The sequence below is a fragment of the Doryrhamphus excisus genome, chromosome 17, assembly GCF_030265055.1.
Source record: "Doryrhamphus excisus isolate RoL2022-K1 chromosome 17, RoL_Dexc_1.0, whole genome shotgun sequence".
Classification (NCBI taxonomy): Eukaryota; Metazoa; Chordata; class Actinopteri; order Syngnathiformes; family Syngnathidae; genus Doryrhamphus; species Doryrhamphus excisus.
Window position 1 is genome coordinate 12,353,364 of NC_080482.1, and position 15,298 is coordinate 12,368,661.

Here is a 15,298-nt window from a genome sequence, read left to right on the forward strand (position 1 = left end):
GGTTGAAGTCCACCACCAAAGCAGTTGTTGAACAACAATATTTGACGAAGCAGCCATGTTTGCAGACTTTGGATTCCCGAGCCCCTGTGTAGAGGCGCTCCTCCAAAATTTCAGAAAATTGTTCTAGAAGGCCATGCAGCGTTCGGTCCTTGCGGTGTTGGCTTTGCTGCTTTGTCCCCATGAGACACACGGTGCCAGAGACGAGCTCCCCAGCTGCAAGCCGCTGACGACCTCCTACTGCCAAAATGTGGGCTACAGCACCAGCCGTCACCCTGGTGGAGTCCAAGGCTTCAACCTGCAGCAGTTGAGTCAGGTCGTGGAGACGGCCTGCTCGCCCCAAGTGGCAGTACTTGTGTGTCGCCTGGCATTCCCAGAATGTGGCAGCAGCGCAGAAGACGACGCCCGCATGAAGCCGTGCCGAGCTTTCTGCGAGACGGTCAAGTCCGAGTGTGAGGCCACCCTTAAAGCCAAGCGCCTGACCTGGCCCAGCAAGCTGCAGTGTAACACTCTACCCGAGTCCAACTGTGTGCTTGTGAGTCACCATCATGCTAACTGATTATTGATTGATTATTGACTTTAATCAGAATTTTTTTTCACTGAAGAAATTATTATTGTATTGTTCTCATTGGAACCCTAAAATGTTGATATTTTTATGTTTGTGTGCTTCAACAGCAATCTGATACAAGCCCAACATGTCAGAGTATCACAGTCCCTTTGTGTAAAGACCTCCCGTACACCCAGACTATCATGCCAAACTCTCTGGGCCATAGGAGCCAGGAGGACGCGGGCCTGGAAGTGCACCAGTTCTTTCCACTGGTCAAAGTTCAGTGCTCGCCTCAGCTGAAACCCTTCCTGTGCTCCGTCTACGTTCCGGAGTGCATGGCCGGAAAGCCCCGGGCCCCTTGCAGAACTCAGTGTGAAGAGGCTCGGTCCGGCTGTGAGTCGCTGATGAAGCAGTACGGTTTCCAGTGGCCAAACAGTCTCAGGTGTGAAGATTTTTCAACATATTCATGTGAGCAGGTAAGATGAAACCTACATCTCCAATCTGTAATACAGTAAACCTCGGATATATCGGATTCAATTGTTCCCACTGGTTTTGTCCGATATAAGCGAAATCCGTTATATGCGTATACCGGAAAATGTCCGTTTTACGCATATATCGGATTTATATCCGGTATATGCGTAAATCGGATTTTATCCGTTATAAAAAGGCACTTCCTTGACTATGTTTCCAATGTACCTGGACGCGCAGGCAACGCTGCAAATGACGTCGTATAGCAGCCTGTCACGATTCGGCGAATCGGAGCGCCACGATGCGGCCATCCGATATATGTGAGGGAAATTTAATGGAAATGCATTGGAACGGGACTGGAGATTTTGTCCGAAATAGACGAAATCCGTTATAAAAAATCCGATATATGCAATGAATTTTTATTGGAAATGCATTACAGAAAAATTGGTTTTCTTTTTTATCTGTCCGTTGTGAGCGAATTTCCGATATATCCGAGTCCGATATATCCGAGGTTTACTGTATTTTCAACTGACTGGAGTGATGATGCTGTTCCATTCCAGTCCTTTAGGTGGCAGTGATACTCATTAAACAGTGGGTCACACACACAAAGGGCTGGAGAATGTACAAGTTTCCTATATTTTGATGCTTGTCTCCATGCAGGATCATGATTCAGCAGAATCGTGTCAGAGCATCACACTACCTTTTTGCAAAGATCTCCCTTACACTGAAACCATCATGCCCAACGTTCTGGGCCACAAGACTCAGGTGGAGGCCGGCCTCTACTTGAATACCTTCTATGCGCTGCTCCACACAGACTGCTCCCCTCACCTGAAGTCTTTCCTGTGCTCCGTCTTCACTCCCGAGTGTGTGGCGGGAAAAGCCAGGCCTCCCTGCAGAACTTTGTGTGAACAGGCCCGGTCAAGCTGCGAGCCTGTGCTGAAGCAGTTTGGGTTAAGTTGGCCGAAAGCGCTCGGATGTGATGACTTTACCACGGCATCATGCCAGCACGTACGTCTAAAAAGCAGCAAGTTGCAACGTTTGTCCCGATAATCAGAGTGATAGGTGCCGGGAGACTTACGTATTTGTTGTTGTTTGCTCATCATTTGTAGTATAACATCAATAATAATAATAACAAGTTTGAATATATACACTCTAAAAAGTATTTCAGAGTATCTGTTGACACCACTTGATTTAATACATAAATGCAATGTAAAAAATATAATTAATTGATTTAGATAAACTTTCTAAGTTGCTAACTTTATTTTTTAAGTTATGTTCAAATAATAATGTTGGCTATTACATGAACTTAATTTAGCATGTCATATACACTCAAATTTTATTTTTGGTAAGCTTAAAACAAAATTCAAGTTGCCATGACTTAATAAAATTAGCTTGGTAAAATAATATATGCACACACACACACACATATATATATATATATATATATATATAAAGTTACTGCTACTTAAAAAGCTATGTGCATTGTTATTATAATTAAGTAGACTACAAATAAACTACTTTGAATAAAATGATTAAGTCAGTTGACTTAACATATTTCTTTGAGTTACGAACTTAAAAACTTGTCCCTATGACAACAATTATTCAGTAAGCATTACTTAAAATGAGCTTTGAGTGAAGAGGAAAAGCTAATTTGTGCAATGCAATATTGTTTGTTGGTTCAAAGCAATTTCAAATTAAGTTGTCATAACTAAGAAAGACGAATGGAAATTGTTGCGTTGATTTTTTTTTGTTGAGGCTAAACATTTATTTTTTGAGTGTAGTAATCATATTGAAGGTCACCACCTGGAGGCCACAGCACCATTAGCACTGCCTATATTGCCTAATGGGCCAGCTGGCTTTGCTAATGCTAATACTGTTCCTTCAGTGTGTCAAGATGCTGAAAATGTGTTTAGTTTATGCACCTCGTCACATGCACCTGTGACTTTTGTATGTAATTGCAGTACGCCGTGGCCAGCGGTGGCACCTGTGAGCCCCTCACCATTCAAATGTGTCAGGGTCTGTCCTACAACCAAACCATCACACCCAACCTGCTGGGCCACACCAGCCAGCGAGAGGCCGCCCTCAAGATGTCTTTCTTCAACGTGATCATACAAGACGCATGCTCAGCCGACATCCGCCCCTTCTTGTGTATGGCCTACGCCCCCCAGTGCGTAGCAGGCCAAATGAGGCGGCCCTGCAAGTCGTTCTGTAAAAAGGCCCAGAAGAGCTGCGAGGGTCCGATGAGCCGTTATGGGATCTCCTGGCCGGCCGAGCTGAACTGCGAAGCGTTCCCTCAGGACACGTGCATCACTGTAGGTTTAATACTGCTGGTGTTTGGTTCATTCTTTTAACTTCCTGCTTTATCATTGCATCTTCTTCTGTCTTTTACAGGACGAAAGCAGTCCAGAGGTAAATGCAAATACACACTCACAGGCCATAACAATCGGTACACTTGAGTTATTATATTTCTACATATTATATATTTAGATTTTTTAATTATATATTTTTTATATTATTATTATTTCATTATTTCAACATTTTCTTTTCCACCACTGCTTAATCTATATCTGACATTTATTTGTGCATTGTGCAGCCTCTATTTGCTCCCATGATTCAGGGCAATTTCCTTACGTTTCTGTGTGTTCCTGCTGACAAAAGATGCTGAAAGCTGACGGTGTTCTGGCCAAGCTACAGGCTGGAGGGTACTCTGTTCGTGGCAAATGTCAGTTATCACTTAATACTTTGACCTTTTTTTGTTGTTGTTTTTTACACTCACCATGGTGTTTATCTTCCCAAACGTAGTGCTGAGTCTCAGGACGGCCCGCCTGCTGGTGAAACTCGCTGATGTATCCTTTACGGTGTCCTTTGTATGCAAATAGTGTCTTTTTGTTTACATTTCGGGGCTAGCCGAGTGGTTAATGCTCAGGCCTCGCAGCTAGGAGGCCCGAGTTCAATTCCACCTTCGGCCATCTCTGTGTGGAGTTTGCATTTTCTCCCCGTGCATGTGTGGGTTTTCTTCGGATACTCCGGTTTCCTCCCACATTCCAAAAACATGCTAGGTTAATTGGCGACTCCAAATTGTCCATAGGTATGAATGTGAGTGTGAATGGTTGTTTGTCTATATGTGCCCTGTGATTGGCTGGTGACCAGTCCAGGGTGTACCCCGCCTCTCGTCCAAAGACAGCTGGGATAGGCTCCAGTACCCCTGCGACCCTCGTGAGGATTAACGGTAGAAAATGAATCAATGTTTACATTTCCTCCCATTGTTTGACGTGTTTGGCCGATAAAAAAACAACAAAAATACATCTTAGTTACAACTTTTTCATTTTAATATTGTGACCTTATTTTTTTTTAATGACTGCAGATTTCCCCATTTTTGCTACTTTTTCAAAAAGTTTTCTTGTTGAATTATATGTTTCGAACCAGGCTCTCCATGTATTTCCTATACATTTCTGACAACCCACCACAAATAGTGCTACTGTTTCTCATAAACACATTATAATGGGACTCCAACTCTATAAAGTAGATGGCATCGTAGCGCTGCTTCTTAACACATCTCATATACACCAGAGAATATGAAGAGCACTCAAGCTTTTTTGTATGAAAATACTTTTTGTCTCCAGCATCATGTGTCATTGTTATTATACAAATTAGATGATAACATTGTATATCCACTGCCACCAATAGATTGCAGTCCTGTGTGAAACACTGCCATACAGAGAAACCATTATTTTATATTCGTCGGTGTGTGTGATGACTTCCTTGAGCCAAAACGCTCAGGCAGACAAATCTGGAGACCTGAATGTGGTGGAATTCTTCAAATTGGAGCATTATGTGGCTATCATCAGGAGAGAATATGTGGAAAGCTACGAGAGGGAGACGCCACCTTCTGTCACGCAAGCTCAAATGAGAAAGGCTCTGACTGCATGGGGTGAGCTCCATCAAAAAAACGAGTAATATTAAGTCATCATAAAAGTTGGGATTTGCTGGTAAAATGTAAGCGGCTCAAGTAATGACACTTGGGGAATGCCTTTTTTTTTTTTTTTTTAACTTTACAGGTCATATTATGTTAAACCAATCTTCCCTGTGTCACCTTTGGTTTTATTGTGTCCGTCACACAGAATTTGACCTGGATAAGGAAACCTTTGAGACGCTGTGGCTGGAATACAGCAGCCAAAACAAGATCGAGTATGATGAGTTCGTCACTTTGCTGACGAAACTTCAGATCCTCAAAGGTAACACCGCAAACTTATATAAAACAGTCTCAATTTATTTCGCTGATAGGTTTTCTACACTACTCACAAAAAGTTAGGGATATTGTACTTTTGGGTGGAATTTCCAAAATGCAATACCTTGCCACTTAACTCTTTGAATTTTGTGGCTTCACAAAAATATGTTAATTAATAAATCCTGCTGTTTTGTGGTTGAATACGTCCTATTATTCATCCAAAAATATGCATATTGAAGCAAGGTTCATATATTTTCTTCCGAAATTAAGCATCCTCAAGTATAAAAATACAAACATAAGGCATTCAGAAAACGCAGATGTTGTATTCTACACCAGTCACTCGTTGTCAGTAATGTTACTGTAATATTGACTTGATTGTCGGAACGACAGTTACAATAATCCCAAAACTCAGAGGTAAATGTGACTATAGGGGTGTTATTTCATGTCTAGAGGTCTCCAATGTTAAAAAGCTGTATTTAGAATTTCATAAACAGGTTTTCTATGCCCGAACTACCGTACTTAAATATTCAATTTATAAATAAGGAATGCTGGTCTGGAACAAATTAACCGCATTGAAAGAGGGATTACTTTATATTACTGTCCTGTTTTACAGGTGATCTCTATTTCGACCTCTAAACCTTTCAATGCACAAATCCAACTGTCTAATGTTTTGATACTTTTTGCACAACTTGTGGCAAAATTCAAAACATGTGTTTTTTTTTTTTACATGAAGGCATAGAGTATGCCTTTCTATGACTTTTTTAGTTTCTATGTTGCAACCTGCTATTGACCCTCTACCCTATGAGAACTGAAGACTGGCAAGGGACTGTTGATCAACTATTAGGTATGGTCTTGGTCTCAGCAAAAATGAAATTACACCTAAAAGCAGAAGAACGTTTTGTGAGTACTGCAGTGTGTGCTGGTGTAAGCTGTAACCTTTTCAACACTTCGTATCCACCAACGCTTAATATTCCAAAACACTTCCCACCTCAGATCGCTTCCGGTCTCACCTCCTCAGTTTGCCATGTGACTGCCAAGTGGCCAGCTTCTCCTTCAAACAGGTGCGTTTATTTACTCACCAGCCACTTCATTAGGTACAACAGCACAATCCAACACTTGAGCTCTATGAAAGAATCAGCCTTTGCACACACAATAATGCTGAGTTATGAGAGAGCTGAATGAAATGTTTTATTGCATTATGACACCCCTTTTCCTTCCATTCCATCACCTGTTCTCTTTTCAGTTCATCAAGTCTGCTGTCGTGTGAGGACCAAACAGGATATCATGAAAAGACGTGTGAGGACCAAACTTTATTAGCACCTTTCCTCTTATTTCTTTTTATCTCTCTTACACAATTAAATGAGTATACAGTATATAGTGAATAGGATAAACGTGGTGTGTAAATTGATAAAATATAGTAGTATATGTAAGTGCTACGGTTAGCTCAGTGACTTGTATGAAAATGTTACCTGGAATGACACAAATATTCCTGACACAGTGGAAACCCTGACGTTAAACACATGCTGGTTGGCCTCCTTTTTGTTTGGATTTAGAAACTTTGTTTTCTCTCGAATTAATCCGTTCCAGGGTCAAACAGTCACCATCATTAAATCTGTATTAACTATTGTAGCAATTTAACTTGGATAACTGTAAAGTGTGAAAAGAAGTTAACAGCTGAATAAAGAACAATTAAAGAAAAATGACATGCTGCCCTAAGCTGGAGTTGACTTCATGTTAAAATATTTAAAATATGCCTTAGGCACTTAAGCAAAGCAAGGCTGTCACCTAGTGGCCTTTAAATAAAAAACACCCTTTAGTGCCCTAAAAAAGGATTTCTGATGTTAATGTTCATGCTAATTGTTTGCTATTATGCTATTTATGTTAAGGTTAATGTTAAGGTGTATATAATTAATATTTAATTACTACTGTACTGAGCAGCCTGTTGTGTGGTTACCATCACTTTTTCCTGGTCCCTTGAGTGGTGATATCAAAAAGCCAACAGAGGCTTTAGATGGTCACATACGCTTTAGATGCTCACTGAGCTGAGAGGTATTGGGAGATTTGCAGATGTTTCATGTTGGACTGTTGGAGGTTCTACTGTATAGACATCTTCACAATAAGCATCGTGGACTCAGGAAGGTTGGAATCCCGCTCGTCCTTCCTCACATGCTCATTGTCACCTGTATGAACTGGACAGGCAGACAAGATTATCAGACAAGATTTTATTCCACAAAAATGTGGGAAAAAATAATTCCATCATATTCTGCAAAGGTCAAATCAAGGCAATTCTTGACTCTTCTTGAATGTTGAAGTTTGTGTCTGAATGCCTATTGCCTAACAGATACAGTTAAATTACACAGTGAACTTGAACGTATCATCACCACAACAACAGTGCAGGGACAACTGCAGTGACACTTCTCTTGTATTACAACCGTTCACTGGCAATGTTGGACATGCTTGGGTGTCCAAAGTGCGGCCCATTTGCAACCCATTGGCCCATGCCAAATTATGTATACATATTTAATAGACTGGAGTTCACGGCGGTTGAGTGGTTAACGTGCAGGCCTCGCAGCGAGGACCCAAGTTTGATTCCACCCTCAGCCATCTCTGTGTGGAGTTTGCATGTTCTCCCCGTGCATGCGTGGGTTTTCTCCGGGTACTCCGGTTTCCTCCCACATTCCAAAAACATGCTAGGTTAATTGGTGACTCCAAATTGTCCATAGGTATGAATGTGAGTGTGAATGGTTGTTTGTCTATATGTGCCCTGTGATTGGCTGGCGACCAGTCCAGGGTGTACCCCGCCTCTCACCCGAAGACAGCTGGGATAGGCTCCAGCAACCCTTGTGAGGATAAGCGGTAGAAAATGGATGGATGGATGAATTTAATAGACCTCAGTATCGAGGCCTTTGTCCTTCCCTGTCCAAAAATGTGAACGCGTTGTCACTGATGTCTTCTCCGAGTGCAGCCGTTGTTTCTGTCTCCAGACTTGATGTGTTTGGCAAACAAATCTACTTTACAGGTTTTGATCATAACCCATGTGTTGTCAACATATCGCAAGTAGTGGCAAGTTATTTCCTCTAAAGTATTCCGGTGCTTTTCGGTAACAGTAACGAGTGAGTGTATGGTTCTATCCTGCAAACTGGAGTCTTCTGTCAATTGTTCCTTATTGTAACCAGGGGGACGCACCCACTAGTGACAGAAATAAGGAACCTCCACACGTAAAATTTTAGAATTGAAGAGGCCAAGCAAGAAGAGTCCAACTGCCTCGATTCAACCATGACTTGGAAGACAGAACCTACACAGACATCCTGTACTTACATCATCATACTGAAAAGTGGCGTTGCCATTTTGAGACGTATCTCTACGTCGGAAATGATCTGAAAACAAACACTTGTCAAATACCCGTCTTGGGCTAACAAAGTACAAACACAAATGAAGCCCAAACATTTGATGTGTTTTTCATCTGACTCACCCGTCAAGGCACGGAGTCGAACGCAACAGCACACAAAATCATCAAAGGAGATCTTTCCATTGGAGCTGTACCTCCTCATGATGGCATTCATGGCATGAGGGCTCACATTGTAACCTGCACACAAATCCACGTTGTGAATATTAACAAGGAAGGGCCACAGTAAATGACGCTGATCAATGTTGTGTGATCATACCCATAGAGGAGAGGGCCTGATGCATCTCTTGAGCCTCCACTGTACCACTTCGATCGCGGTCATAAGATAAAAAGCTAGTTTTCCAGGCATTGAGAGCCTGCCACAGCTCCCTGAACTCAGGGAAGCCCATGGAGCCAGACATGTCTCTCTGACGAACGCTGTCAAGGAACCTTGATATGCACTTTAAAGAGTCTTTACATCAGCTTTAAAAATGGAAGGATACGTCCAGCATGTTGATCATCAGTCTGCAGGTCTCCATGTTGAAGGCTGTGTTAGAAAACGACAACCCCAGTCAACCAGACATATTCAGAACATGTGCACAATCACAGATACTGTTTATTAGGGTGGCCCTCTGTAAGGGGGTGAAATTTCAAACGAATAATGTCTATGCTCCAAACCCGGATTCTTGTTCCTTTTGACCCAGAAACGTGCTGTGCAAAGTTTCGTTGAAATCGGAATATATTTAACCGGTGCTCAACGACTCTGAACTTTTACTCAGCGAACGCTAGTCACAAGCACTCCGGGTCCCCCTCTATAAAGTTAAAAATAAGATAAGTTACGATGGAATTTTTGTGGAACTTTACAGGGCCAATTTTCTTTATAAACTGAATTTTGAATCATATGACTTCAGAGATAAATTAAAGGACAGCCATTAGTTACTTCTGATTTAAATACATGTTTGCCGTATCTATTCATGTCAAACTGTGCAGGCGAGAGTAAAAATAAGAAAGGCGCTATTCATTCATTCATTCATTCATTCATTTTCTGCCGCTGGAGCCTATCCCAGCTGTCTTCGAGCGAGAGGCGGGGTACACCCTAGACTGGTTGCGAGCCAATCACAGGGTACATACAAACAACCGAGGCAATCTTATTCTTATTCAACATTTTAGTTAACTGAAATGGAAATAATTAAGTATGATTTAAACATTTCTTTGTGACTTTCTAATCCATTTTTCTCTGTAAATTTGGTCAAATTGGATGACTTTAGAGGCATTTGACTTTAGAGGTTCCACTATAGAGTTAATTGGTTTCAGACCCGACTACGATAAATAAATAATAAGTAGCAAATCAAATATTTTCATAGCTACAGCATAGAAAACCCGTTTCTGACTTTCTAAATACAATTTCAAAAATTATTAGAGCCCTCTAGGCATGACATAACAAACCAATAACCAAAACCTTTACACTCCTGTTATTCATCTTTACACATTGTTCAACTCTTATCAAGCCAGCCAGCGGGCTAACAAATTAGCTAACAAATTAATTTATCCTAAAATTAAGCCACTTCCACACAGAATTAGAAGAGAACCAAGGTAATGTAATGTATGTAATGTAATTCATGCCGCCTAGTGACCAGAATACTTCTATTTCAACATGTTTTGACAAATACAAAACATCTGTAGAAACAAAAAAAATCTTCCTCGCCTCAAGAACATGTAATTCAGTTCTGATAAAACTGATGCCATTGTACCATAAAAGCAAATCTCTCATTTACAAATTATATCTGCTGGATATCTGCTGGTTGCACCACCAACTTGTAAGGTTCACCAAAATACTATTTACTAGAATATTGACATAAAATGAGGTATAGCCAAAAACAAATGACTATCACACATGAAAGGCCCTTTACTGTGCTACGACTGCATCTGTGCAAAATCCCCCACCGCTGTCCTCTTGTGTTCTCCTCCATCAGGCTCCCTGGAGTACACGGCTCCCATCGACTCATTGATCTTATATAGTAAAACTTTAAGGTCGTTGAGCACCGGGTAAATATTATTCGATTAAAAAAAAAAATTACTCGCGTGGTTTTCTCATGGAGTGGAACAAGAATCCGGGTTTGGAGACTGAATTTTCAAACTTTCGAAAATAAGGGCCACCCTACTGTTTATTGTTTGGATGCTGTTACGTTTATAACTGCCGGAGATGCCAGACTGAGTGAGGCATCGCTGCAGCTCGTCTGCTGAGATCTGGCCATCCTGAAGAAGAGATGTGCATAATGTCATGACAATTATCATAAATGTAGTACTACTGTAAATCAACATGCAACATCTAGTACCTGCCCGGCCACAGCTGCAAAGTATCCATAAAGTGGATCCTGTTGTTGCTGAGACACAAAAGAAACATTTGCATGTTTTTTCCAGTTTGGATAATGACACACATTTCTCCTCATAATATGATCCATAACTTAGCATTGCACTGATTCTGGGCACCTATATTTCATGGAGGTTGAGTTTGGCGTGTGAAATATGTCAACACTTTACAGAAACTTGTGCAAGTCATGTCCACATCACATCCTCAGTTAGGTCATCTTTTGCATACATAATAACAAATGTAAGACATAGAACCAGGACGGATTTACATAAAGTATTTGCAGAACTATGGAAATCTATTCTTTTCGGCTTTAATGACCTTCACCTTATGTAACTCCTTCGTTACTGCACAAGGTGTGTCAAATAGACCCAAAGATCAAATGCAGTTCATCAATAAGACATGAGCCAATGAGGCAAATAAAGCTGTAATTGACGCTACAGGTATGTTTTGATAGAAGAGCATGGCTACATTTCTAGATAATACTAGATCATGTTTAAAAGCTAAGTAAATAATCATGAAATAAAACCACACAGTGCATATTTGAATCTAATATAGCCCCACTTCCGCGCCTCTCAAACAGGAAAAGCACCCCCGGACAGAAGCACTTTCCAACCAACACTTCCTCGCTTTTCTTACCATTCCTGGAAATCCAGCACCTTGGGGAGGGGGGCCACCGTATCCTGGATAAGCCATTTCAATGTACTTTACCACGAGTTATTAACAATGTGGACGTTGGTGAAGAATAAGGTTTTTCTCGCTCCTCCCTCTTCTAAGAGGGCGTGTCAGGGATTACTCAAGATAAGAGTGAGGTCGTCTAAATATTATGATTTAAAAAACTATTAAGTGTGTTATAATATGAATAGTCTACCATATGTAGGATATAAATTAAGAATGTTTTATGTAATGTAATGCTTTATGTTTCACGATAGCTGTTCCGCCATGTTGCATTCTGAAAGTGTTCGTCACGTGACCTGTAATTACTCCACTTTCCGACAGATGTCGTGCTGTACATTTATCTCTCACTCACTCACAAAGAAGAAAGTCTGACGTCATCATCTACAACATGGCCGACATGTTGCAAAAATCCCTGTGGTGAATTTGATTCAGCTACCTTCTCGGTGGACTCATAGCCATTAAAATGTCGAACTCTATAGAAAACGCAAGCCGCCAGGAACGAATGGAACGTCTGCACGAGTTGATGGGATTTACGGAACAGTGCAAGAAGCAGATACAAGAAATATACGACCTACTGGGATGGTCACATGAAAACAACCAAGATAAGGTAGCAGTTAGCTGCAACGTCTTCTGACAACATTATGCATGATTCAAACTATATATCATTGTATGTTTACTCTTGTAAAACGCGAGTTAAATAGAGCACTTGGGACTTCAAAAGTGATCCAGGTTGTGCCCCAAACCAAGTAGTAGTTCTGTGACGGCGACTACAGCCAACCTACAATTGTACAGTAAATAAAGTAATAAGAAATGTGTGTTCAATATGATTTACTAAAGTTATCCTAGTATATAGTTCCAACTATACTTCCATTTAGTTTGGACCCTTCAAATGGTCATTTCTTAAGACTGTTACTTGTGACCAGATTCCGAGATAACAGTGATTTATTGTCTTTATTCCAGGAACCAATGGAGCTCTGTCCTTTTGACCCTGGCCATCGTGTCCCGGTTCGGTCCATGGAGAGACACAAGGCCTCATGCCGCCTCAGAAAGATGGGCTACTCCCCTGAAGAGGAGGTGGTACAATTAACTGACTCTCGTTGGGTTTCCATGAAGTAGTAGCGCTGTAGGAAAATATCTAATTGTCAAGAAGACGTCTTCATTGTTAAAAATCATGTCTTACAGGCCGAGATGTATGATCCCTCTGTCTGTTATGAGAACACAAGCGTCAGAAGCTTTATAATGGGTGAGTGAGGACTTTGTCAGAATGTGTCAATAATATTTGGGTTTTGTCTAAAAATATAGCTTATGTTTCTTTCCTGTAGATGAAAACATTCAAAACCAGGTGATCCTGCAGGCCAGATCTGCTGCACCACTCATGAAAATGGAAGGTACCTTCTGGCAAGGTAACATACTGGTTTGGAATTGTTCTATTCAGTTATTGAAAGCACAGTTACTGCCAAGCAGTGTACAGCATTTATTAAAAGTTGTGTAGGGAAACGTAGTAATCGAGAACGATACTGTAACTCTTTTTGGCAACCTGCTGTTGGGGTACCAAGCACAGTGGTACGATACCTAAAGGGCAGATTTAGACACCGTACAGTATGTTGGTTGGTGGGGGTAAATGCTCACCTCTGGAATGAAAAGAAGACAAAAAACAAGACAATGTTCTCTATCGTTAACTTTGATAATACTGTAGTAACATTCTCAGAATATACCACTAGAGGGTAGTACTACCCTCAACTGCTTAAACCAATTAACTTTTGCCATTATCCTTATAAGTGTTAAAAACAGTCATACACAAAAGCCATGTCCACACATTTACGCCACGTCAGTGTTAGAAAAATATCTCACATGAATGGACTTTAAAAATATCTCTATCCACTTAAAACACAGTCAGAAGCCTGAAAAAGCTACTTCAGCTGACTAGGTCATGCATTATAATGCGTCTGTTCATCAATATAGTGATATATTAGATGTACAATGACAACTGAAAACGTCCTGTCCCCTGGCTGTGTGCAGTATCCTTTTGACTTCTTATCCTTTCCAACAACACCCAAGCATGCACAACTATATGTGTATATTACAGAGGATGTCTTCTGTGTGTGATTCACATGTTCTCTGCTGGTCCGTCAGGTCAGTTCTCTTACCAGCCCGTCGACGTCCCGCAAAACCACAAGCGAGCCGTGTGCGACCTCACCGTGGCTGACCGCCTGGCCCTGTACGATCATGTGATCAACACCGTCAACAAAGAGAAGGCACCCGGCGCCTCCAGCAACGACGAACTTTACGTGGATTTAGTGTCCAAACTAAAGAAGGGTAAGATGACTCACCCTGTATTTATTCGGTATTTGCAGTTCCCCATTGTTACCATCACGAGGACCTCTTGTGTAGGTGAAGAACTGAATGAGCCAAAGACCCACCTGGAGCGGATGGCAGAGATGAGGGACTACAAGAGGCGGCGTCAGTCCTACCGCGCCAAGAATGTTCACATCACCAAGAAGTCCTACACGGAGGTAGGTTCATTGTAGCCATTCCTTACTCATATACACTGAATTTTTGTGAGACGATATCATCCTTATCATCCCTAAGGTCATCAGAGAGGTCATCCAGGTCCACTCCGACGAGCTCGGCAGACAGTGGAAGGACGAGCATGAAGAGGAGGTCAAGGAAGAAGAGGAGGACAGAGCAGTAACCTCCCGAAGGTTCGTGGACATTCTTCATAAAAGATTGTGTGGCCCTGAATCATTGCGGCACAATGGAGTGCACTACTTACTGCAACCAGCGGCGGCGCTGTTGTTGCATGCAGACCTTAATTATGATCAATACAAATATTGCATCAAACAGACGTTCAGTATTGTAAAACTATTATTAAAATAATCAGTCAAGGACATTTGGTCATATGATCATCCCTTGTCACCCTTACCAACATGATGATCTGCCTGATAGGCATAAACCGGATGAGCGGCGGTCTGCATCAACAGAGTCGCACCACTCACACAGCAGACGCCATCGCAGTCACGACAGAGAGAGCAAGAAGAAGCGGAGGAAGAGGCGAGTCTTCTTTAGTTTGAGTGAAGTGACTACTTGTCAATTCCACCTGTTCTTATTGGTGCCTGTCTGCATCACTGTAGGGATTCCCGCTCCCCAGAAGAGCGACACCATGACCGCAAGAAGAAGAAGAAGAAAAGGAAAGAAGAGCGAGGGAAGAGCGACAGTTCCTGATAAGATAGGTCAACACAGGATAGGGATTCAGTTTTGTTAACCTGCAGCATCAACATGATGAACTTTGAACTGTTTTACTTTTTTATGATGATGATTGAAAGTAATAAACTGAGAGGTAAATTAATGTCAAATAAATACATGGAAACACATTTTCATTGTAATTGTTGTTCTTGTATGGTCATCGCCTGGAAAGGAATGCCATTTTGGGAGTTATCCAATCATAAAGGCTTCTGTGGAGGGGTGGAGTTTAAAGATCTCAACACAAAAGGAGAGTAAAAATGAAGTAAAAATGATCTTAACCACTGTTTGCTGCTGCTGCTCTTCTTTTGACTGTCTTACAGTGTGGACAGGCTCCGCCCCCAAAGCCACTGGATTGGCCGTGTGAGGCCATGGAATGTTGGACAG

The 15,298-nt window shown here is 41.5% G+C and overlaps 3 protein-coding genes across 4 annotated transcripts; 2 read left to right on the forward strand and 1 right to left on the reverse strand.

Moving 5' to 3' along the window:
• Nucleotides 1–12: 12 nt before the first annotated feature.
• Nucleotides 13–6,956, forward strand: LOC131105175 (atrial natriuretic peptide-converting enzyme-like). Of its 2 annotated transcripts, XM_058053037.1 has the most exons (11): nucleotides 27–532; nucleotides 673–1,020; nucleotides 1,673–2,020; nucleotides 2,974–3,324; nucleotides 3,404–3,421; nucleotides 3,671–3,734; nucleotides 3,815–3,858; nucleotides 4,793–4,943; nucleotides 5,134–5,247; nucleotides 6,234–6,301; nucleotides 6,484–6,956. In XM_058053037.1, the coding sequence occupies exons 1-11, from the start codon at nucleotides 134–136 to the stop codon at nucleotides 6,505–6,507; spliced, it is 1,929 nt and encodes a 642-aa protein (XP_057909020.1). In that variant the 5' UTR covers nucleotides 27–133; the 3' UTR covers nucleotides 6,508–6,956. The 2 variants fall into 2 exon arrangements, with proteins under 2 accessions (XP_057909021.1, XP_057909020.1); XM_058053038.1 differs by lacking the exons at nucleotides 3,815–3,858; nucleotides 4,793–4,943; nucleotides 5,134–5,247; nucleotides 6,234–6,301; nucleotides 6,484–6,956 and having other exon boundaries at nucleotides 13–532; nucleotides 3,404–3,458; nucleotides 3,606–3,679.
• sri (sorcin) lies at nucleotides 6,380–11,939 on the reverse strand. Its single transcript, XM_058053044.1, has 8 exons — nucleotides 11,633–11,939; nucleotides 10,962–11,009; nucleotides 10,812–10,881; nucleotides 9,129–9,172; nucleotides 8,906–9,053; nucleotides 8,713–8,826; nucleotides 8,559–8,617; nucleotides 6,380–7,429 (listed from the first exon to the last, which is right to left on the reverse strand). The coding sequence occupies exons 1-8, from the start codon at nucleotides 11,687–11,689 to the stop codon at nucleotides 7,403–7,405; spliced, it is 567 nt and encodes a 188-aa protein (XP_057909027.1). The 5' UTR covers nucleotides 11,690–11,939; the 3' UTR covers nucleotides 6,380–7,402.
• Nucleotides 10,830–15,042, forward strand: snrnp48 (small nuclear ribonucleoprotein 48 (U11/U12)). Its single transcript, XM_058053041.1, has 9 exons — nucleotides 10,830–12,278; nucleotides 12,632–12,745; nucleotides 12,854–12,914; nucleotides 12,994–13,074; nucleotides 13,805–13,987; nucleotides 14,063–14,184; nucleotides 14,261–14,373; nucleotides 14,618–14,722; nucleotides 14,803–15,042. The coding sequence occupies exons 1-9, from the start codon at nucleotides 12,135–12,137 to the stop codon at nucleotides 14,891–14,893; spliced, it is 1,014 nt and encodes a 337-aa protein (XP_057909024.1). The 5' UTR covers nucleotides 10,830–12,134; the 3' UTR covers nucleotides 14,894–15,042.
• The last annotated feature ends 256 nt before the right edge of the window (nucleotides 15,043–15,298 follow it).